Raw genomic sequence first — 23,570 nt, 5'->3', positions numbered from 1 at the left:
TTAAATTCTAACATATTCCAGAGAGGAGCGGTCAACTGTCAGAATGTCTGGAAAGATGCAATCGGTGTCTCAATGTTCCCTTTCCTGGAACATTGACAACCTTTGTATCTTTCTACTGTGCGCTGTGTCTGAGGCTTTGGGTGTTCAAATTGGAGGCACAATGCCTTGTATATCCGGATGCTCATCATAACCTCTCCTAGTGAATTATTCATACAGGACATTCTGTTTGGAATAACATCTGACGGAGGCACACCAATACATTTGCATGAATAGGCACCTGGGCATAAATTGGTGGGAGATTGATGAGCGAATTAATGGACAGCCAGCGAGTAATTTGCAAGTCTTACGAACATTATTCATGGCTGCCAGTTAACCTGGCACCTGACTAATCAAAACCCTGTTTGATATACAAATCGAAATAGATCACGTTGCCACCTACGGGACATTTGATCCTATTCAATGGAGGTTGGGGTTGTGAAAACATAGGCAGAGGGGAACAAAAGAGCACTGACAATCACAAATGCTCATTACACAATGGCAACTTCCTGGTTTAATGAGGAGCCACATGTTGTGGTCCCTCTTCGCCACTAACTCCAGAGAAGTTATATTGTATAGGGCCCTATAAAATCAGTATTCTTATTTGCCTAATTCTGTTTTCTATGTATTGTTTTTCCAAGTTTATGATTTTTCCTTGTTTTTACAGGTTTTCGGTCTCAAACTTTTTATAGAAAACAACAAAATAGAATGTTCTAAGTCCAAAACAATGCCTAAACCACATCAGGAAAACACTTAAGGTCTGGGAAAAATCTAAGAAATTTTTATTTTTGGGTGTAGATATCTCTTTCATTCAAGTGCACACCAGCAAGAGACTTGATTGGTTAGTGGTGTTTCTGTAGCACACGTGATTTCAGAGTTTGCTTAACAAATCACCACTCGATTGATGCAAATAATCACAATATCATTCTGCCAGGTAGGCATTAGCTACTTTGTAGTTAACATTGAGAAGGTTTTTGACTTCATCGCTAACGGCTACATAAACTGGTAGACAAACGTGGATACACAGACAGGGGCATTCCTGCATTGCCTCTTCAGAAAGTTTAAGGAAAATGCGAATCCCTGATGCATTTTGTTAATGTCTTACGATAATCTTAAGCAAAGTAATACATTTTCTAATCTATTCAATACATTTAGTTGATTTCCTACTAAGTTCAATAAAAATGTATTATTTTGTTGACTTCCGATGTAATGTCTGGATTACGTGATACCGTCAGCGTTCTCCGCAGATTTTATAGGGCCCTAAATGTGCAGTCGAAGGAAGTCAGTGCAAACTCATGTCGTGGGGGTGGTTTCATGCAATCACAGTTTCTGAAAAGTGAGAGTGCTCTGTCGAGGGCTGTATCTCTCATCATGTCTTGTACGAGCCTTAAAAAGACAGGGCTTCAAGTTAATCATGTCTCTGTATGTCACTCTAAGGCACCCAGAAGCTGGAGATTTCCACTCCAATCTCTGCACAAACTCACACACCTCTCCTTGCCTCTCTGTTTGGTTCCTAGTTGCAACTCCTAGTCAGCAGTCAGACACAGAAAGAGATTGCATCTTTTCCATCTAAAGCCAGTCCTTGCATTATGTTTGACATTGAAGCTTACAGTAACAGGCACAATATAGATCGCATAGAGACTTAGAGTGCTGTCCCACATATTAAACCAGTAAAATAGTTTAGGAGCTGCTCTAGGGGAATTTGACTTTGCACCATGACAAGTTGATAAAGTGAATGTGTGAAACAGGCTGGGAGAAATGTCCTGTTTCACTGGTCTGGCATCTAAATATGCTGCAATATCATGATATATTTTGGGCGTATGAAAGAGCTTCAACATAGAATGAAATATAACATAGCAATATCTATGGGCTTCACAGCCTACTGCAGAAGAAATACACAAGACATGTCTAATAATAATAGTATGGAGTAAAATGACAATGGTTTGACAGTGGCACCCACCTATGCAGTCCTGGTTGTCGACATAACGAACTTCATTGACTCCCAGTCCTTCCCTCTGATATAGCTCTTGCTCCTGCAGAAAGAATGGTAAGTCAACACTAAAGTACAAAGATGTTGCTCCTGACCACTAAAGTACAAAGATGTTGCTCCTGACCACTAAAGTACAAAGATGTTGCTCCTGACCACTAAAGTACAAAGATGTTGCTCCTGACCACTAAAGTACAAAGATGTTGCTCCAGACCACTTTTACCAGGTCAGATCTTTTTTCATCCTCCTAATGGTTAGTGTGTAATCTGAGCCTAGATTTATCAACAATCATGACTTACTGAATCAAGTACACAAACTCCTTTTCAAAATTGAAATGTAAAAAAAAAATGTAAGCATGCTTCTCTGGATAATTTCAGGCCAACAAACACAAATATCTCTGCACTCCAATGTGATTCAAACGCCATGAAATCCCTTAATTTCATTAATTAGAGACCTTAAATATCAATGAATAAAACAAGAGCTCCCAGAAGAGAAACGCTGTCATCTCCAGAGAGAGAAAGATTACCATTCTAATGAGTGTAACGTGTGGACTGACTCTTGCAGGGAGAAGAGTGTGTTCGGTGTGTGTGAGTCCTCTTAGTGGTGCACGGTATACCGAAACTTCAGTACTTTTTTGATACCCCCTCCAAAAAAGGACCATGCATATAGCCCCCCCCCCCCCCCCCCCAAAAAAGGGGAGGTCACAATTCAGTTTGTACACCTGTTTAAATGGATATGCTTCTTAATAAAAACCTATTTGAAACAAGCCATTACACTTCATTATTATCATGGTATTTTAAATGATTAAATGCCAGGTTGAAGAGGATCTGTTGCATTTTTGTATTGACAACATTAAGGGAGTGCAATTAAAGATATGCCTACCTTGTCCGTTGGCTTTTCTGCATATATATATATCAATGCACAAAACCATTAAAATGAAGTCTGATGGGTTCTCACACATTTCCCTAAATATTCACATAACATCACAAACCCTGCTGCTGAGGTCATTCGACCGTTCTTCAAAGGGAAGACGCCGTAATGAGAGATAATGTAGCCTAAGCTACTGATAATAGGCCATTTACCAGATCAAATGACAGGAGCGTTTGATTCTTATTAAAGAGATGGAGTCCAGACAGACTACTTTACAAAACTTTCTGGCTGGACATATAAGCCTGTAGAAAGAATCAGCGAACTCACACACAACACAGCACACCCCAGTAAAAGTACCCGTCAATCAAAGCCACCAGCGTATGTCAGACACAAGAGCAAATATTTCTCCTTTCCTTAAAACATATTCAAAAACCTAGGCCTACCTTAGGCTTTCTGAAAGTAGGCTAGAAGATAATGAATTGACAAGGAAAGTATGAAAGGGAGAGCTATGCTATAGTATGAAGACGAAACTGACAATAATTCAAACATGTCCACAGCCTATTTATCAGCTATGATTATCGAGGGGGTGAGTGTTGGAAAGATTTTTCAAATACTGTGAGGATCTATTATAATTTGATTGTATATACTGTATATTTTGTTTAAAGACTTGACTTACTGTGTGAGGTGAATAAGAAATGACTTAAAAGCCCAGCTGGGCAGGTACTTCAATGCGTGCTCAGGCGCACGTGCTCCGTCAACATTAAGAGGACAAAGAAACCAGCCACGCGCTCATTGTTCACATGGAGCGCGTGATGGTATGAAATAAATCAAAACTTGTTTCACACAAGTGTAGCAGGTTGTGAGCAAATAACGTTTACACTCCGAGAATAAGAACAGTAAATTACTGTAATTAATACATGCATTAACAGAAATGAATGTAACCAAATGACAGGGATTAACAGTAAATTGCCTGTTTTATAAAAGGTAGGTAACAACATGGGCATTCACAAAACTGCATATGCGGGCTGACACTGTATAGCCCTGGCTACTATTCTACTTTGTGGGGATAGGAGGGCGGCATTTTTTTTGTCTCGTGACATATTGGCCAGGACCGGGGGTATGATCAGCGTTGATTAGTCTATAAATTAAGAAAAGGTTCCGTATCACATTATACCATGCCAGGTTGGAGAGGATTGGCACATTTTCCATTCGACACATTATAGGCCTCAGAGCCAGAACAACCTTGTCGACTGCTGTTGAATAATTAATCAATAGTCAGACGCATCCAACCTTTTTTAAAAGACAGATTTATTTATTTACTAGCAAGCAATAAAAATGGGCATTGTATAAAATAAGTACACACATCAAACTATTAAAAAATAAATTAAGTGCCATAGCCTATAGCGCTCTACACCTCCGCACATCATCAGTTGGAAAGAAGAGGCGATGTAGAAAGTTTCATAGACTAAGTAAGCAAAACAATTTCTTACAATCATTAGTAAAACACCCCCGCTATTAGGTAAAGTTTATCTACATGAAAGTAAAGTTAATAAAAATAAAACCTAAAATGAATGTAGGCCTATTTAAACGGTTTTGACGGCTAATTACTAAACACTCCCGTTATTAGATAAAGTTTATCAACATGAAAGTAAAGTTAATAAAAACAAAATCTAAAAACGAATGTAGGCCTATTTAAACGGTTTTGACAGTTATTATATTTTCATGACGGTCTTCATCCATCAGTTACACGGTTATTCAATTACCGTTTACTGCATTTGTAAAATTTGACACCCTCGCAATTGAGTAGAGAAATAAATGTGGTAGCAATGTAAAACTGGGATCCCCCTCTTCTTTAAACAAAGGCCAAAACTGCATTCAAAAGTATTTTCCCACGATTGCATTAAGAATAGTTGTGCATTGACTGCTTGTCTGATGGCTCTCCGAACGCGAATGCGCCTTGAGGAATATTTATCTTGAATACAACAGTTAAATACAGTGCATTCGGAAAGTATTCAGACCCCTTGACTTTTTCCACATATTGTTACATTACAGATTTATTCTAAAATTGAATAAATAGTTTCAAATTCAATCTACACACAATACCCCATAATGACAAAACAAAAATAGATTTTAGAACGTTTTGCTAATTTATCAAATATAACTGAAATATCACATTTAAGTAACTATTCAGAACCTTTACTCAGTACTTTGTTGAAGTACCTATGGCAGAGAATACAGCCTCGAGTCTTCTTTAGGGAGTTTCTCCCATTCTTCTCTACAGATCCTCTCAAGCTCTGTCAGGTTGGATGGGGAGCATTGTTGCACAGCTATTTTCAGGTCTCTTCAGAGATGTTTGATCGGGTTCAAGTCCGGGCCATGGCTGGGCCACTCAAGGACATTCAGAGGCTTGTCCTGAAGCTACTACTGAGTTGTCTTGGCTGTGTGCTTAGGGTCGGTGTCCTGTTGGAAGGTGAACCTTTGCCCCAGTCTGAGGTCCTGAGCGCTCTGGAGCAGGTTTTCATCAAGGACCTCTCTGTACTTAGCTCCGTTCATCTTTCCCTCAATCCTGACTAGACTCCCAGTCCTGAAAAACAACCCCAAAGTATGATGCTACCACCATGCCTCACCATAGGGATAGTGCCAGGTTTCCTCCAGACGTGACACGTGGCATTCAGGCCAAAGGGTTAAATCTTGGTTTCATCAGACCAGAGAATACTGTTTATCATGGTCAGAGTCCATTAGGTGCCTTTTGGCAAACTCCAAGCAGGCTGTCATGTGCTTCCGTCTGGCCACTACCATAAAGGCCTGATTGGTGGAGTGCTGCAGAAATTGTTGTCCTTCTGGAAGGTTCTCCCATCTCCACAGAGGAACTGTGGAGCTCTATCAGAGTGACCATCAGGTTATTTGTCACATTTGCTCAGTTTGGCTGGGCATTCAGCTCTAGGAAGAGTCTTGGTGGTTCCAAACTTCTTCCATTTAAGAATGGAGGCCACTGTGTTCTTGGGGACCTTCAATGCTGCAAAAATGTTTTGGTACCCTTCCCCAGATCTGTGCCTAGACACAATCCTGTCTCGGAGCTCTAAGGAAATTCCTTCAACCTCATGGCTTGGTTTTTGCTCTGACATGCACTGTCAACTGTGTGACCTTATATAGACAGGTGTGTGCCTTTCCAAATCATGTTCAAACAATTGAATTTACCACAGGTGGACTCCATTCAAGTTGTAGAAACATCTCAAGGATGATCAATGGAAACAGGATGCACCTGAGCTTAATTTTGAGTCTCATAGCAAAAGGTCTGAAGGCTTATGTAAATAAGGTATATCTGTTTTTTATTTTTAAAATCTGTTTTCGCTTTGTCATGATGGGGTATTGTGTGTAGATTGAGGGGACAAAAATGGTATACATTTTAGAATAAGTCTGTAGGTAAACTATTCTACTATGCGGTTGTCTGATTTTGCTTTAACAACATTACATGGCAAAAATAGTAGCACTGAAAAGTTACATCCTAAATTTTATAGTACAGGCTTTGAATTACTTTGCCAGCAGCTACAGGATGTTACACACCGCTGTCTGAGTTGAGCACTGCTGTTTTGAGCATTATAGAGGACAGACTATTTAATTCCCTTTCTCTGAACATCGGCGTGTCATCAACAATCATGCATATCAGTTCAGTGCACACAGTATAACAGAAAAAATAAAATATTTGAGAATACAGTTATTTGGGAATATATTTCGTAGAACAGATATGCTTCTGTCTGTACTAGGCTATGCCATCTCCAAACCGGATCTACACTGATCTCAAAAAAGACCTCTCCTGAATCCATGACGGAGAACTTTAACCCCTCACTAGAGCTTTCTGGGCTGCATTGTTAGCTCCTCACTCATGCTGAGTTAGCACACTTGAATAATGCAACAATGCATGTAGAAATGTTAATTAAAACTGTTAATTACTGTTTGCAAAACAATGTCCATACAGGCTAGAACACTTTTTATTTTTGTAGGCTAATTTTCCTTGCTAGCTTACAGCTGAAGCAAGATCAATTCACTACCCTAGTACTTTTTGTGATAATTTGCTAACGATAATGCAAAATATGCTGATTTCAAAGCTGATTCTCACCAAAAAGCTTATTCACTTTTTCACGTATCTGGTTTCCAATAGATTCCATAGCCACAAGGTCAGATTCCACAGCCACATCTGCCTCGCAAAAGATGGCATTACATTCTTAAAGAGAGAGCGCAAACTTTTATAAAAGAAGAGATTAATTCTTCTATGCAATCTGTTCTCCTAGCAGTCGCCAATAAAATAAGTCCTAAATGGTAGGGATTGTTTGTCATCTGTAGCCCCTGAAATCAGCTAAACAAGCTCAATAACTCAATGAATGCACACACTCCTATTGAATAATATGCATTCACCTGTATTGTGCATAGACCTAGGCTACATCTTGATTTACCCAGTTAATCAATAGAGATTTAGCTTTCAAATAAATTATTACCATTGTTGTTTTGTAGTTAGATTAGTAAAAACAAAGTCAAATTGATTGTATGATCATATAATTGATTCATTAATGCATACACGGCTTCCTTTAAAAAAAAAAAACTAAACCTGGTATCAAAGTCAAAATTCTGGTATCGTGACAACACTAGCGAGCCACCTCTACACCCCCAGACTTCACTTTCACTCACCTCTTTCAGGATGCGCTCGTTGAAGAACTGCTGCAGCTTCTCGTTGCAGTAGTTGATGCAGAACTGCTCAAAGCTGTTGTGTTCAAAATACTCTGAGGGGAGTGAGAAGCAGTATGAAAGTGAAAATGATCTGCCACGTCTGAAGTGGGAATGAAGAATGCTCATCTTCAGGCAGTTACTGGTACTGAATATATCAAATTATGTCAGGAAAGTTTTTAGAACGTGACGAGAAAAGGAGTTTGTGTGAGGACATGAAGGAAACGAACACCTACAAGATAAATTAGCGGAAATATGGCTAGATAGACTCACAGGCAGACAGAGAAACAAACTTACAGAGAAACAGTCAGACAAATTCACTGCTCTAGGCCGACTTACCGAAGCCGGCGATATCCAGCACCCCGATGAAGTTGGAGGAGGTTTTGAAGGGGAAGCACTGGTTGACCCTCCTGACCACGTGATCGAAGAGGCAGCTGTACACTGCCTTGGCCAGGGCGTCCCGGGCGTTGTTCGCCTGTTCCACCCTCAAAGGCACCCTGGGGGGAAAAAACTAAGTGAGAGGCCGAAATTGGGACACTGGGGTACTCTTTAATAAAAAATAAAAAGCCTTTTTAATCAATACAGTCATTTCAGGTTAATGTGCAAAGAAAGTTTGAGTTGTTTCTTAAAGAGTACGTTTTTACAGGATGGTATTGTTTTGCTAAAACAAGTAGGTAAGGAGGTCAAAAGACAAGCCGTTAGAAGTGACTGTACTCCCTGAACCCTGGCTGACTAATTCTCCTAGCACTCTCCAACACCATTTGGCTTCAATTATTCAAAGGGTTGATGATTATGAACAAAGTGGAGTTCTTCTGAATGGAGCAAGTTCAGCTATGGTGTAGCACTCTGTCCTGCACTCAGTCTCAGCATTCCAGTCCACAGTGACTTCACTGTGCCATTACTAGATATGTTAATTTATTGACTTATTTTTAACTGTTAGTTAGTTTTGCCAAAATCTCATTTGTTGTGTAAGGTTAAGGTTTATTTTAGTTTCAAATATCAATTTTTGTGCAGGACGGAGTGGACTGGAATACTCGTCAAAATTCAAACATTCCAAAAGTATTCTGCTCTCCGTTTTTTTTCTGGACAGGCATCGAGCTGAAGCAGCAGGTTCAGAGCAAACCTTTAACCCTATGAAGTTACTGTAGGTGCCATTACTGCCCACTTTCCCCACCCCATATTCTCATCTATAATCTAGTCATGTTCAGTCTCATGTTTTATTATCACCTGAAACAATGTATTTATGCGATCTCTGACGAGAGACAGGCTCTCCTCCATCTTGCATTACAAATACTACACTTGATTGTTCAGTAGCGGGGCAAGACTCTGTGAAGAAGACGTACGGCATAATTAAATAAGCCACAATGTAAATGGGGCATTAGACTTTAAAAGTATAACAGTGCAGCAGCAGTAGAGGTAGTTTAATGCTGCATTCAGACGAGGGAAGCAAAAACCGTCATATCAGTCGGCATAGCGGGACAAGAAAGCAGGAAAGATGGTGATGGCATAAGTAAGCCAGCACGACGGTATGCATTGCTATAGTGATTTCAGTAAAAAAACGGTGCAAATCAACATCCGGTTGAAAACAACGCTATGGCAGACAGCAAAAGTAAAAATAATGGAACTCCGGCGGCAAGTCCCATCTATCGTGGCGGCTGATGGCATTCACCGCCAGCCTCAACTTCATTTACCGTCGTGCTCTCATCGAAACAATGCCATCGGGTTTGCCGTCTACCTCATACCATCTAAATGCAGCATTAGAGGTAGTCTTACTTGATAACTGTTCCTTTGGCGCCCCCTGCTGTGGTGAGCATGACCCTGGTGGTGAGGCTGACTCTCAGGTCCTCCTGGTCTAGGCCCAGCAAGTCAGCACAGTAGGCCAGCTTCTGACTAGACTGGTTCATCAGGATGCAGCCGCCTGGAAACACACACACACACCACACACACACACACACACACACACACACACACACACACCACACACACAATGCACACAATGCACACCCAAACAAATTATTGGTGCGCACAAAAAGAAAATGGAGCAACATCCATTATGCCTCCTCAATTGGATTTTGGATGGATTTTAGTACTTTCTTTCTCCTGCCAAATGCTTGAATACAGCCACACTGGGAATACACGCCACACATTCTGCAGAAGAAGTACCGTCTTTGTCGCAGGCTGTGAAGTAGTAATGCACTTTTGAAGGGCAGAGACAGACAGATGGTCTGAGAGAGGGAAATTAGCTGTCAACATGTAACCATTTCAACGGAGAGTGAGCACCTTGCGACGTTCCAGGTAATATCTGCTCTCGAGGCAGCAATCGATTACATCATCCATCTCAAGATAAGCTTGAATCATCACTTTTCTTTTATGACAGATGTATTTCATCACTCTTGTGCAGCTGGTAGGAGAGTGGAATCAGAGCATGTCCTTTTCAATGGGTGTACTTCAAAAGTGGGACAGTGAGACCCTACAGAGAATAATGTGTCAGCCAGGGGTGGGGAGTAGACCTCCTGCCACGTTATAGAAGTGATTCAATGCTGTCAGAACAATAAAAGGACCAATAAGCCCCATTGAGCGTATGCAGATGAGTGCTTGTGCACACACACACACACGTATCTGCGTAAGTGTGTGTACATTCTAATACTCCAGAGAGCTACACTAAGAGAGATACGCTAGGTATGTAACTTGATTTACCCGATGTACTCCCGGTTTCCTCAAAGTCAATGTTGCCCAGGTGCAGCACCCCGGCCACCACCCTGAACAGGTCCAGCTTCTCCGTGTCATCCAGGCCAATCTTCTTCATGGCCCCGCACATCCTGTTGAAGTCTCCCTGGTCGTCCAACAGAGGGTCCTTCAGGGCGCCCAGCTTCACATGCTGGAGGACGGAGAGACAGGAGAGTCAGGATACTACACCTAGGCCCGTATTCACAGAGAGTCTCAAAGTAGGAGTGCTGAACTAGGATAAGTTTCGCCTTTTAGATTATACTGAATATGATTATGGACAGGGTGACCTGATCCTATATCAGCACTGTTTGTGAATACAGGCCCTGTGCTAGCTAAAGTGAAGAGTCTTTCCAGTGCCATCGTGTGACCCAACTAGGAAAGACTCCTGGCCTCCCTTGTAGGCTGTCATTTTTCATGTGAGAGCCATCACACACATCACACCTTCCTACAGTATGAAGGCTACAGTAGCCTTGACTGACCTAGCGTCAAATGCTACGTCTCACCCCTAATATCAGAAATTAGAAATCCACCACTGACAGATAAAAGCAGAAGCATAGATAAGTACAGTGGATTTGTGGTTTCTGGTTTGAATGAAGGTTGGCAGACTTCAAAGCAGAGGCACACTAAAGCGAATGTCACAGTGTGATGTTGTTCTAACACTACTTCACTTCCGTGAGATTTTGGTTGTTGGATTTCCCCTGACCAGTCATAAGTGTGTGTCTAACAGTTTCTCCTTAGACGGATAATTCACCACACTGTGACATTCTGAGCCTGACAGAAGCTGGATAAAGAAAAATCCCATGCACAATGATAAAGAAGCATGCTCTGCATAGCTCCTGTTTGCACTACAATCTCAAGCATGGAGTTCACATAGTGAGCAAAACAAAGAGTGTCTTCTAAGGAACGCATCATCACCTCATCATCCTGCATTACATAGACCCGAGGCAGGGCAAAGAGACGTGCAAGCTTTATTAGTTACACCCCAACTGTCATGAGATCATTGCTCTCTCAACACACTGAATAGAAGCTGTGAAAAGGTACATTTGGTTCATTGTTAAAATGGTAAATACATAGGCCTGTTTAAATTTGTCTGAATGTAACAATTCACACATTTGCCAGACTTTCACCTAAGCCAAAGCACCGGAAGTTATTTATTTCTAAAGACAATCCTTGATACAGTGTGGCATGAATACTTCCTATACCCTATATCTAAGGTTGGGCGATGTCAACCGTTGTCCTATTGTGATTATGTACTCATAAAAGCTCATGATATATGATGGCATTGCACCCTATTGGCCAACCCAAAAAAGTATAATAATGTGAGGGTTTTTAAACTCTGCTAAAAACCACCGTAGGCCTATAGGGCAAAATAGGGCGAAACTAGACGAATCATGACGAAAGATAATGTTGAAAGCCTGGGCAGAGGCTAAGTGCAGGCAAATCTTTTTTAATATTACTTTCTGGTGAAGCTTCAGAAGAGGTTTGTATGTGTCTGTCTGTGTCAATGTGGCACACACATGACCGCGCATGCGAAAGTTAGGCTATAAATCAAGGGCTAGATAGAAAAGTCTAGACCGTCTTCAGAACTAGATAATACCTGCTTTATTTGCATCCTCCTATCTTAATATTGTTTGTTCAATCTCTCATAAAGCTATGATTGAGAATATGCCTATAGACTAAGACTTTCATTCTTGTTATTTTTGAAAGCGCCAACACCTTCTTAGGATATTTGAATATTTGGGAAATATACTGTTATGAATATCCAGTACATAACTTTAACTAGTCTTGAAGGGCAATTCCACCACTTTTTAACCTTATTTTCATCATACCCAGTACAATACCAGTGTCTACATACAGTACATTCAGAAAGCCTTCAGACCCCTTGACTTTTTCCACATTTTTTTACATTACAGCCTTATTCTAAAACGGATTAAATACATTTTTTCCCTCATCAATCTAAAACACAATTCCGCATAACGACTAAGCTATGAGACTCAAAATTGAGCTCAGGTGCATCCTGTTTCCATTGATCATCCTTGAGATGTTTCTACAACTTGATTGGAGTCTACCTGTGGTAAATTCAATTGATTGGACATGATTTAGAAAGGCACCTGTCTATAAGGTCACACAGTTGACAGTGCATGTCAGAGCAAAAAACAAGCCACGAGGTTGAAGGAATTGTCCGTAGAGCTCCGAGACAGGATTGTGTTGAGGCACAGATCTGGGGAACGGTACCAAAACATTTCTGCAGCATTGAAGGTTCCCAAGAACGCAGTGTCCTCCATCATTCTTAAATGGAAGAAGTTTGGAACCACCAAGACACTTTCTAGAGCTGGCCGCCCGGCCAAACTGAGCAATTGGGGGAGCAGGGCCTTGGTCAGAGCAGTGACCAAAAACCCGATGGTAACTCTAAAAGAGCTCCATAGTTCCTCTGTGGAGATGGTTGTCCTTCTGGAAGGTTCTCCCATCTCTGCAGCACTCCACCAATCAGGCATTTATGGTAGAGTGGCCAAATGAAAGCCACTCCTCGGTAAAAGGCACATGACAGCCCACTTGGTGTTTGACAAAAAGCACCTAAAGGACTCTCAGACCATGAGAAACAAGATTCTCTGGTCTGATGATTCCCTGAATGCCAAGCATTAAGTCTAGAGGAAACCTGACCCCATCCCTACGGTGAAGCATGGTGGTGGCAGCATGATGCTGTGGGGATGTTTTTGAGTGGCAGGGACTGTGAGACTAGTCAGGATCGAGGGAAAGATGAATGGAGCAAAGTCCAAAGAGATTGCAATTTCAGTTTAATCCACCTGAAAAAACAGAACAAATAATACAACAAATATTGTGGTTAAACTCAAATATACTAATTGATTAAAAAAATATTTTCAGAAGAAATTACAAATTAAAAAAGGTATAATTTTAGTGAATGATATCATGGAAATGTCTGCTCTACCCAAAATTACAACCAACTAATTGCAGCGTTACCACAGAAATGGAAGAAGCAAGTAGAAGGGGAAAAAAGTAAGGAACTTGTATGTCGGCCGTGCATTAAAGAACATAAATGGTTAAAGAAAAGTGTGATAAATAAAAACATATACCAATTTCATTTAAGGACCAAAAAACTGACAGCTGTGCCATATAAATTGCTAAATAGTTGGTTCGAGATTTTCAATGTACCCATTCCATGGCACATGGTTAATGAATTGATACGCAAAACAACGCCGGATTCAAAACTTTAAATTAATATACAAAATTCTTGCAACCAATAGAATGTTATATATATGGGGATACAATCTTCCCAGCTCTGCAGATTTTGCTGTGAGGAGGCAGAGTCATTAGATCATTTATTTTGGTATTGTCCATATGTAGCTCGTTTTTGGTCACCGGTCCAGGAATAGCTGAAGAATTGCAACATTTGCCTAGAACTAACGCTGCAGATAGCAATACTGGGTGATTTGAAAAGCCATAGTCAATCAATCAATAATATAATAAATATTTCAGAAAAAAAAAATCTTTAATTTACAATCTGTAGAAGCTATGAGAATAGAAAGATTCAGTACTTTTGTGAATCATCACAGCACAGTTGAAAAATATATGGCAAATAGAAATCCAAAATGGATGGTGTTAAGCGATAGATGGGAGGGGTTGAATGGAGCTGAAGGGTGGAATTAATAACAAGATAACCAATGTAAAACATACGGGGTCTGTAAAATGTATATAGGTTCAGAAATAGCACAGTTAAAAATAGAAATCAAACTGGATGGATATCAGAAATAGAGGAAGGACTAAAAACAAACAAAATATAACTATTGTAAAATAGATTGTGTCTGTAAAATGTGTATAAGATGTATAAACTGAAGGTAGAAGCCTAAGTGTTATTGTTTATTAGTTTACTCCAATTGGGGGAAGTCCAAAGAGATCCTTGAAGAAAACCTGCTTCAGAGCGCTCAGGACCTCAGACTGGGGAAAAGGTTCACCTTCCAACAGGACAACGACCCTATGCACACAGCCAAGACAACGCAGGAGTGGCTTCGGGACAAGTCTCTGAATGTCATTGAGTGGCCCAGCCAGAGCCTGGACTTGAACCCGATCTAACATCTCTGGAGAGACCTGGAAATAGCTGGGCAGCGACACTCCCCATTCAACCTTACAGAGCTTAAGAAGATCTGCAGAGAAGAATGGGAGAAACTCCCCAAATACAGGTGTGCCAAGCTTGTAGCGTCATACCCAAAAAGACTCAAGGCTGTAATCGCTGCCAAGGGTGCTTCAACAAAATACTAAGTAAAGGGTCTGAATACTTATGTAAATGTGATTTCTAAAAACCTGTTTTTGCTTTGTCATTATGGAGTATTGCGTGTAGATTGAGGGGGAAAAAACTAACTTACTCAATTTTAGAAGGCTGTAACGTAACAAAATGTGGAAAAAGTCAAGAGGTCTGAATACTTTCCAAATGCACTGTATGTGAAAACGGCGCATTTTTACAAAGAAAGTTATACCCGATAATATAAAAAAAGAATAAAAAGAATATAAAAAAAGAAAAAAAAAAAAAAAAAAAAAGTGATTTTCAAATGCTATGAGATTAGTGGTGACGTGGGGAGCAAGAAAATAACCTCCCTCTGGCTAGAAACTCGTTTCAAGTTTTGAAAATCTGTGTTTTTCTTCCTTTAATCCTACCCTGATCACACAGAGAAGCATTTTTCAGCTTCAGCTTTCTTCTTATCTTGTTAACCACGCTCCGTTTTCATATATGTGGACACTGGTATGGTGCTGGAGATAATGAGGTTGAAAAGTGGCAGAATTTCCCTTTAAAGCATTTATGATAGGTCTAGTAGGAGGATTGGCCAATTGCTTTTCAACCTCGCATGGAGTGATTTTTCCAGCCCCACTTGGATAATTTCTTTCTTATTTAACTTAAACTTGATTAAACCTGTCATTAGATTGTTCAATAAGCTATAGATATTGTTTCTTCTCTGTCGTTATTAGTCCCCTGGCTACCTTACGTTTTTAGGCTTTCAAAACAACTTTTTGAGAAGGAACTCCAATTAATTCCTTGTTTAATCGGGAGAAAGCCATACATGCATAAAATGATGACAGCCCACAGTTATATTCGTAGCCTATCGAATGGAGAGAGAAGGGAAAATAGCCTGTTTTTTTTTTAAACAGCTAGACTCAAGATAGTTCACAGAAATGACAAAATTATTAGTTTCCTTACCCTGTAATCAAACTATGGACAAGGTATTACAGCAATCCAAGCTTTGGTTTAGTTTCCCTGGCACAATTTCCAAATGCTAACGTTTTAGAATTTGTGTTACAAATCCCAAGTCATGGTACCTATATTATAATTTTTCACGCATCATGTTCTAATCATCTATAAGTGACTGTTGAGCTTCACAATACATTTTAGATACTTTCGGAAGGAAGCAAAAAAAAGACATATACATATCTTTTAGAAAACAGTCCTAATGTTGGAAAAACAGCCTTGTCACCCAGAGTCACATTTGTTTATTTTGCAAGCTATAGAACACAATATTTGACAAAAGTAGGTTTTAAAAAGGACCATAGAGTTTAGTCTGCTTCAAGATAAAAAACGAATTGCCAAGGAAAATCTGGTATCGTACAGACAACACTACTTTCGGGTTGATTTGGAAATGATGCCTCAAAAATACTAATATCGATACTATGACTAGATCCCGACCGATTTATCGGCCGATATTAGCCTTCACGAATGTAGAATTCTGTGGCTACAGTCCTACAATCGACAAAAACATAGCTAAATACCAATACATTGAAAATGTGTCCTATGTTGTTGTTTTTCAGCTGGCTAGCAAGAGGCAGAGCCTAGGCACATTTTTTTGCTGGAATCAGTGCAGTTTATCCTCCTTTCACTAGAGTAGCACAGTTTTCCATTAAAACATCTTGTCTTAGAGCCTCCCGAGTGGCGCATCGGTCTAAGGCACTGCATCTCAGTGCTAGAGGCGTCACTACAGACTTGGGTTCTATCCCAGGCTGTGTTACAGCCGGCCTCAACCGGGAGACCCATGAGGAGGCGCACAATTGTACCAGCGTCGTCCGGGTTAGGGGAGGGTTTGGCCGGCCGGGATGTCCTTGTCCCATCGCGCACTAGCAACTCCTGTGGCGGCACATGCACGCTGACTTCGGTCGCCAGCTGTACGGTGTTTCCTCCGGCACATTGGTGCGGCTGGCTTCCGGGTTAAACAAGAAGCAGTGCGGCTTGGCAGGGCCGTGTTTCAGGAGACGCATAGCTCTCGACCTTCGCCTCTCCCAAGTCCGTACGGGAGTTGCAGCGATGGGACAAGACTGCAACTACCAATTGGATATCACGAAAAAGGGGTAAAAGTAAAAATTAAAGAAATATATATATATATATACATATTAGTACCAGTCAAAAGTTTGGACACACCTACTCATTCCAGGGTTATTTATTTGTTTACTATTTTCTACATTGAAGAGAGGTAGAAGACAATAAGCTGAAAAGTACAGTACCTCAGGACTCTTGCGATTCTGCATGATCTGTTTGTCTGTGTCCTTGCTGGCAAAGTATCTGGTGCATCCTCGATTCAAATACTATGAGGGACAAAGGAGAGCATACACAAACAATTAGCATTCCAGAAATGACACATCTGTAGACACAACCTATAAGCTAAACTATGTTGGATATGTTTATAATTGAGTGACAGAGACATTGACATAACAGTTGATTAGAATGAGACGGACCACAATTTGGGACAAGTGGCTTATCGGACAAGAGACCAAAAGTGGATTGTGCAAAGTGAATGCCTTAGGGACAAAACCCATTTTTCTTACGTCTGGTCCTGAGAATACAGTATCTTACACCAAGCAAGTATATTTGTTATTAATAAATGTTGTAGGATAACAATGCATGCAAGAACAGTGGCATTGTTTTTTGTCATGTTCAAAGATGAACTATCTAATATCCAAACGTGGCTTCACAGTTCACTTGGCTTTAATTGCATTGTAAACTCAGCAAAAAAAGAAACGTCCCTTTTGTAGGACCCTGTCTTTCAAAGATAATTCGTAAAAATCCAAATAACTTCATAGATCTTCATTGTAAAGGGTTTAAACACCGTTTCCCATGCTTGTTCAATGAACCATAAACAATTAATGAGCATGCACCTGTGGAACGGTCGTTAAGACACTAACAGCTTAGACGGTAGGCAATTAAGGTCACAGTTAAGAACACTTACGACACTAAAGAGGCCTTTCTACGGACTCTGAAAAACACCAAAAGAAAGATGCCCAGGGTCCCTGCTCATCTGCGTGAACGTGCCTTAGGCATGCTGCAAGGACGCATGAGTACTGCAGATGTGACCAGGGCAATAAATTGCAATGTCCGAACTGTGAGACGCCTAAGACAGCGCTACAGGGAGACAGGACGGACAGCAGATCGTCCTCGCAGTGGCAGACCACGTGTAACAACACCTGCACAGGATCGGTATATCCGCATCACACCTGCGGGACAGGTACAGGATGGCAACAACAACTGCCAGAGTTACATCAGGAACGCACAATCCCTCCATCAGTGCTCAGACTGTCCGCAATAGGCTGAGAGAGGCTGGACTGAGGCCTTGTAAGCCTGTTGTAAGGCAGGTCCTCAACAGACATCACCGGCAACAATGTCACCTATGGGCACAAACCCACCGTCGCAGGACCAGCAAGTTATCTTCACTAACGAGTCAGTTTTTTCTCACCAGGTGTGATGGTCGGATTCACGTTTATCGTCGAAGGAATGAGCGTTACACCGAGGCCTGTACCCTGGAGCAGGATTGATTTGGAGGTGGAGGTTCTGTCATGGTCTGGGGCGGGGTGTCACAGCATCATCGGACTGGGCTTCTTGTCATTGCAGGCAATCTCAACGCTGTGCATTACAGGGAAGACATCCTCCTCCCTCATGTGGTATCCTTCCTGCAGGCTCATCCTGACATGACCCTCCAGCATGACAATGCCACCAGCCATACTGCTCGTTCTGTGCGTGATTTCCTGCAAGACAGGAATGTCAGTGTTCTGCCATGGCCAGCGAAGAGCCATTGAGCACGTCTGGGACCTGTTGGATCAGAGGGTGAGGGCTAGGGCCATTCCCCCCAGAAATGTCCGGGAACTTGCAGGTGCCTTGGTGGAAGAGTGGGGTAACGTCTCACAGTAAGAACTGGCAAATCTGGTGCAGTCCATGAGGAGGAGATGCACTGCAGTACTTAATGCAGCTGGTGGCCACACCAGATACTGACTGTTACTTAAGATTTTGACCCCCCCTTTGTTCAGGGACACATTATTCAATTTCTGTTGTTCAATCTTGTTATGTTCATACAAATATTTACACATGTTAAGTTTGCTGAAAATAAACACAGTTGACCGTGAGAGGACGTTTCTTTTTTTTGCTGAGTTTAGTTTATTGCTTCTGTTGATGTGACTGTCACTGTGGAGACTTGCTATAATCATACCGTGAAAAATACCCAAAAGAACAACTATAATTGTTGTTGTACCCTTGTAGCTCACTTGGTAGAACATGGTGCTCCTTTACTCATAAAGGAGTTGATGTCCCGCTTGGGGACATTTGCCACCACAGGGGTTTGGCCTGCCGATCGGGCAACAGGCCAGCTCCGAGGCAGAAGAGATGGCATGACCTCTTTCAGAAGGTATGTATTATGACAACAGATAATGGCAAAACATGCAAAGACATATGACATTTGAACTTTGTGTTCATGTAGAAAACATACTGTGTTACTAGAAATGCCGGTCATTAAATGTAAGCCTTTACTACTAATGAACAGTAACTTTATTATAATATTTGGCAATTAAAATTGTCATGGCATATTGTAACAAAGCAAGTGTACACAGTGTCAAAGTCCCAAGTTGTGACCTTGTCAACCAATCATAACAGGTTGAGGAAAGTTCCAGAGAGCCAGGGTTCATCAACACTTGACTACAGGTTTCGGCTGAGCTGTTTGAGAGTGCTTTGATATGGAAAGTCACCAGCATGGGGCTTCCTAAAACAAGCTTCTTTATGTATCATTACAGAGAGAGAATTGTCCAATGCAGGTCCGTAGACAGTTTTGCTCGGGGGGCTTCAGAGAAGTGTCTGTGGATTTCTCCCCAGGAGGTCAAATTAATAAAGCTTACAGGCTAAAACAACATGTACTCTCTTCTGATTTACTGAAATTAGATTCCATACTCTAGTGTTGTCTCTGTATTCCCCCCCCCTCCCTATATTTTAACGAGGTATCTACCAGTGGACCTACAGCTCTGCCAGCTTCTGTGTCTGCTGTTCAGACTCCTCCATTGAGGACTGCATTTAACTTGTTGTCAATGGTAAATATGACATTTTTTGTCACATATTTTTTCCTCAACTACTATGGCTCTGCTGCCATGATGGAACACTGTTTCAGATAATTATTTTGACAGGTGACTTCCTACTCTGTTCATTGTGACTATTAGGTGTCTAGGTCTTACTAGTCACCGCAACATGAAAAGCTCGCTATTTGCTGGTGCAAGTGGGGGCACTTCAGGCTGAGGAGTAAGTTTCACACATTGCCATGTGCTACAATGACCCCTCAAACGTACTCAAAAGCTACCCCAGTGTTGAGCTGAGCGCAACTGTAGATCCAAGTCACTAGGTACCACTGTAAAGGAGTTGTCGCAACACAATACCACAGATGTCTTAAGTTGAGGGAGCGTTCAATTGGCATGCTGATTACAAGAATGTCATACCAGAGCAGTTGCCAGATAATTTAATGTTAATTTCTCTACAATAAACCGCCACCAATGTCCACCAAGGTAAATGTGTGTTTAGTTGTTTTTGCACCTTCCTTGTGGAATGATCTCCAGAACTCTAAGGTTGGATGTTTTGGTGCCGCTAGGACAGTTCAGATAGTTGCCTTTTTTACTGAGGAATGTGTTAGCTTTTCATGATCGTGTTTTGTAAGTTACTTCTTTTAAATTGCTTATACATACTATGTTTTGATTGCGTTAGAATTGTACATATTGTGAATTTGTATGACTGTGTGCAGGGCTCCCTTGAAAAATAGGCCTGGGTCTCAATAACATTCCATTTAACCCCCTTGGCCTATATGGATAGGGCTAAATTGAAATATTTCTTACAGAAGAAATATCTAAAGAATATGCATAACCATCGTGGTAATTAAAAGGGAACAGTTTGGAGATTATGGGGAAATTATTTGACTAAAGGTGAGAACAGTTAATCTGAAACAACACTGAATCCAAACATTACACCGTTGATTTTATGTGCAGTCGAAATTGTCTATAATTTTTTACGCATTTGTTGATAACAAAATCTGAAAATACCCTGGATACATTCAGTAACATGATAAGAATGTTCTTGGAAAATGTTGGGTAGGTGCAACATAATATAAAAATATTACAAGGTTTGTATTGAGGTCTAACTGGTGTTTTAAAGTGGCCACACACTGTCTCCAAAATGTGCAAGTTCCTAAGTAATTCTAATGCCCAATTCTGACTCAAAGAAGAGTCTTAAACTATAAGGTGCTTCTTTCAGCTTCCCAAACTGTGCCGTTGACGAACTAGAGCGAGCACACTTGTAGATGTTTTGTTTGGACCACAGCCCTGCATCCCTGCTTTTACACAATTACTCTTGCCGTTTACGCGATCCAAAAACTGTCCATTATTAACCATAATCTGGGTCAGGCGGACATAATTTGAAAGCTTGTTCTGTTGCCAACACGACTAGCTAAATTAAAAAATACAATCTTATAGTGTTAGGCTTTCAAAAGGTAATTCAGAGAAACAGATTGTAATTTTTGTTCGCATAGAATGGAGTGCATTCAGATGTGTGGTCCGTTGCCAATTTTCTTCACAATACAACAAACCAAGGCTCATTCTGTTTAGGACAACCCAGGGTATTATGCCATGTCATCTTGTAACTGTACATCAAAAATATTGATCATAAATGTTGACACTGTATACTATGTGAGTTTTACGATATGGAAATATGAAGTGCACATTTGGACTCACAGGTGCTTGGCTTGCTTGTAAAACATCAAAGTTCTAATTATTATAATCATCACGTCATCTTTCAACATACACAGAGTCCTCGTAACTTACAGTATTTCCCTCACTCAGACAACAAAACATTTGCAAAAGTTTCCCAATTAGTGGGAGGGATGGGGGCAACTTCTTGTCACACGCGGTGCTCAAGTTCAGAACGGCTGTCAGCCAAAACCCACACAGAGCTGTGAAGCAGAGACCCTGAGCTCTGACGTCATGTATAGCTCATTACTGTACAGCCACTGCGTTCCAATTTAGGCGCTTATCAGTGTCCAAATCTGCTATTTTCAACCCGTGTACGAGTGTAAAGGGTTAAATATATTTAAATAAAAAGTATGTACGCATGACTAAGTCGATTTGGATAAAAGCGTCTGCTAAATGGCATTTTATTATATTAGTGTTATTATAGTGTTGTTTAGAGCGCAGGTGAAATGAACCAACTAATTTAGGTAATCCCCTTAACACCTTTAGTGTGGGTGTAGGTTCTAGAAAACTGATTGTAATTATGATTACATTACAAATCCCAAGTTCACAAAGGTGAGCTTAGTTTCACTGGGGGCACAGCTGAAACTGAGAAATGAAAAACAAATACTAAGTAGGTGTGCAGAATCTCTCCACTTTAAAATATAAATTAGAGGGTTTTGTATATTATATATAACACACATGACATCTAGTGGTCATATAGAGAATAGATTTACATTTTTGAACAGAGGTATGCCTATATCTGGTTCAGTTGTGGACATAATCGAAAGCCTCATTGTTGTCTATGACTACTTTCACACCACTTGGCAGCAAGATTATGTCAAAAGGGGAAAATGTTGGTGGAAAATGTCAGACTAAAACAGAACACACTGGAACATTTTCACCAACGATACAATAGAATTTTCCAATTGACACAATTTGCATCATGGTGGAAGAATTTGCCAGGAGGATGTGTGTTGCTTTATTAGGTAGGGAGAGGAACACAGGATATCTCTCTCGCAAAGAACCCAGTCAGGCATGGGGAACAGGGAGTTCACACGCGAGTGCTATTTGCAGCATTCTTTCCTCTCAACCTGGTATCGAAAGATGCTCTCTAGTTACCCTCCACAGTAATACACAGGTCACCCTCTAGATTGTGCAGTATGCCCGCTTGTGTATGCATAGTGTTTGTGTGTACCACTGACCCTGAAGCTGTCAGGGGAGTCAAGGTGCAGCCTCTGTCTGATGTCCTCGGAGGCTCCGGCACATAGCCTGTAGAAGATGTGGTAGTTCCTCTCCTCTTTACTCTGCATGCAAATCCTTGACTTCTCCAGCAGGTAGTGGGACACGAAGCCACCCACCACTTTATTCTGTCACACACACAATGTGGGCCAATGAAGCAACAATGAAATTTACCAAAATACAGAAATTCCTTTTTAGGCTGAAATTGCATTAGCCACAGAAAATGATGGCTAACCTTTTCATTGAAGTGGATTTCCACAAATTTCCCAAAACGACTGCTGTTGTTATTTCTGACTGTCTTGGCGTTTCCAAAGGCCTCAAGCAGGGGGTTTGCTGAAATGTACATGCACAAAATAAGTATTGGGATCTCTTCCACTTTGGATGGCCAAAGTACGATTTGGAAGTTATTGGTGAAGTTATTTGTTAAATCCTACCTTGAACAATTCTCTCATCAATATCTTGCCCCGTTCCGTATGATGTTGTTAAATATCTATAGGATGAAGAATAGCAATGATGCTACAGTATATGTGGTTAATCTTTGGACTAGGGCTATTAACTCAAGTTAACTTTTTGTAATTTGAGTGGACACATTTTTTCATCATGATTTATCGCATTGTCTGAAAGCGTTCAAAATACACTGAAAACATCCAAAATACATAATCTATACAACTAAAAACAATGCGATGTCAAAACAAGTTGACATCGAGGGTAAAGAAAGTGTGTGTTTATCAATTTACCTGATTTTGCTAACGTCAATATTCTTGTAATACTTAAATTACAGCTCAATTTGAGCAAATTCATAATTTGCGTTGGATCGTGATTAGTAAGCAAATCCTGTGATTAACTCCATAAAAAAAAGATATACTGTTTGATAGCCCTACTTTGGAGATCAGTGAAATTACAGAAAACATGGCTTATGCACTGACGACCAACGTCATTACACAACATCAGGGCTCGACATACAGGGCTGCCCGCT

General features: G+C 40.8%; 1 protein-coding gene across 1 annotated transcript in view; it reads right to left on the bottom strand.

The window, feature by feature from the left end:
* The window catches only part of LOC120023588 (unconventional myosin-VI-like), an 83,609-nt gene that overhangs the window by 32,468 nt on the left and 27,571 nt on the right, over positions 1 to 23,570 (bottom strand). The window contains exons 7-15 of the mRNA XM_038967622.1: positions 23,029 to 23,084; positions 22,830 to 22,927; positions 22,558 to 22,722; positions 16,838 to 16,918; positions 10,310 to 10,490; positions 9,386 to 9,530; positions 7,952 to 8,109; positions 7,577 to 7,668; positions 1,997 to 2,069 (exon numbers count right to left, since the gene is read on the bottom strand). Coding sequence (XP_038823550.1) covers positions 1,997 to 2,069; positions 7,577 to 7,668; positions 7,952 to 8,109; positions 9,386 to 9,530; positions 10,310 to 10,490; positions 16,838 to 16,918; positions 22,558 to 22,722; positions 22,830 to 22,927; positions 23,029 to 23,084 — 1,049 coding nt within the window. The remainder of the gene's footprint in view (positions 1 to 1,996; positions 2,070 to 7,576; positions 7,669 to 7,951; positions 8,110 to 9,385; positions 9,531 to 10,309; positions 10,491 to 16,837; positions 16,919 to 22,557; positions 22,723 to 22,829; positions 22,928 to 23,028; positions 23,085 to 23,570) is intronic.

The sequence above is a fragment of the Salvelinus namaycush genome, chromosome 28 (assembly GCF_016432855.1).
Source record: "Salvelinus namaycush isolate Seneca chromosome 28, SaNama_1.0, whole genome shotgun sequence".
Taxonomy (NCBI): Eukaryota; Metazoa; Chordata; class Actinopteri; order Salmoniformes; family Salmonidae; genus Salvelinus; species Salvelinus namaycush.
This window is presented reverse-complemented; position numbering and strand designations above follow the sequence as displayed.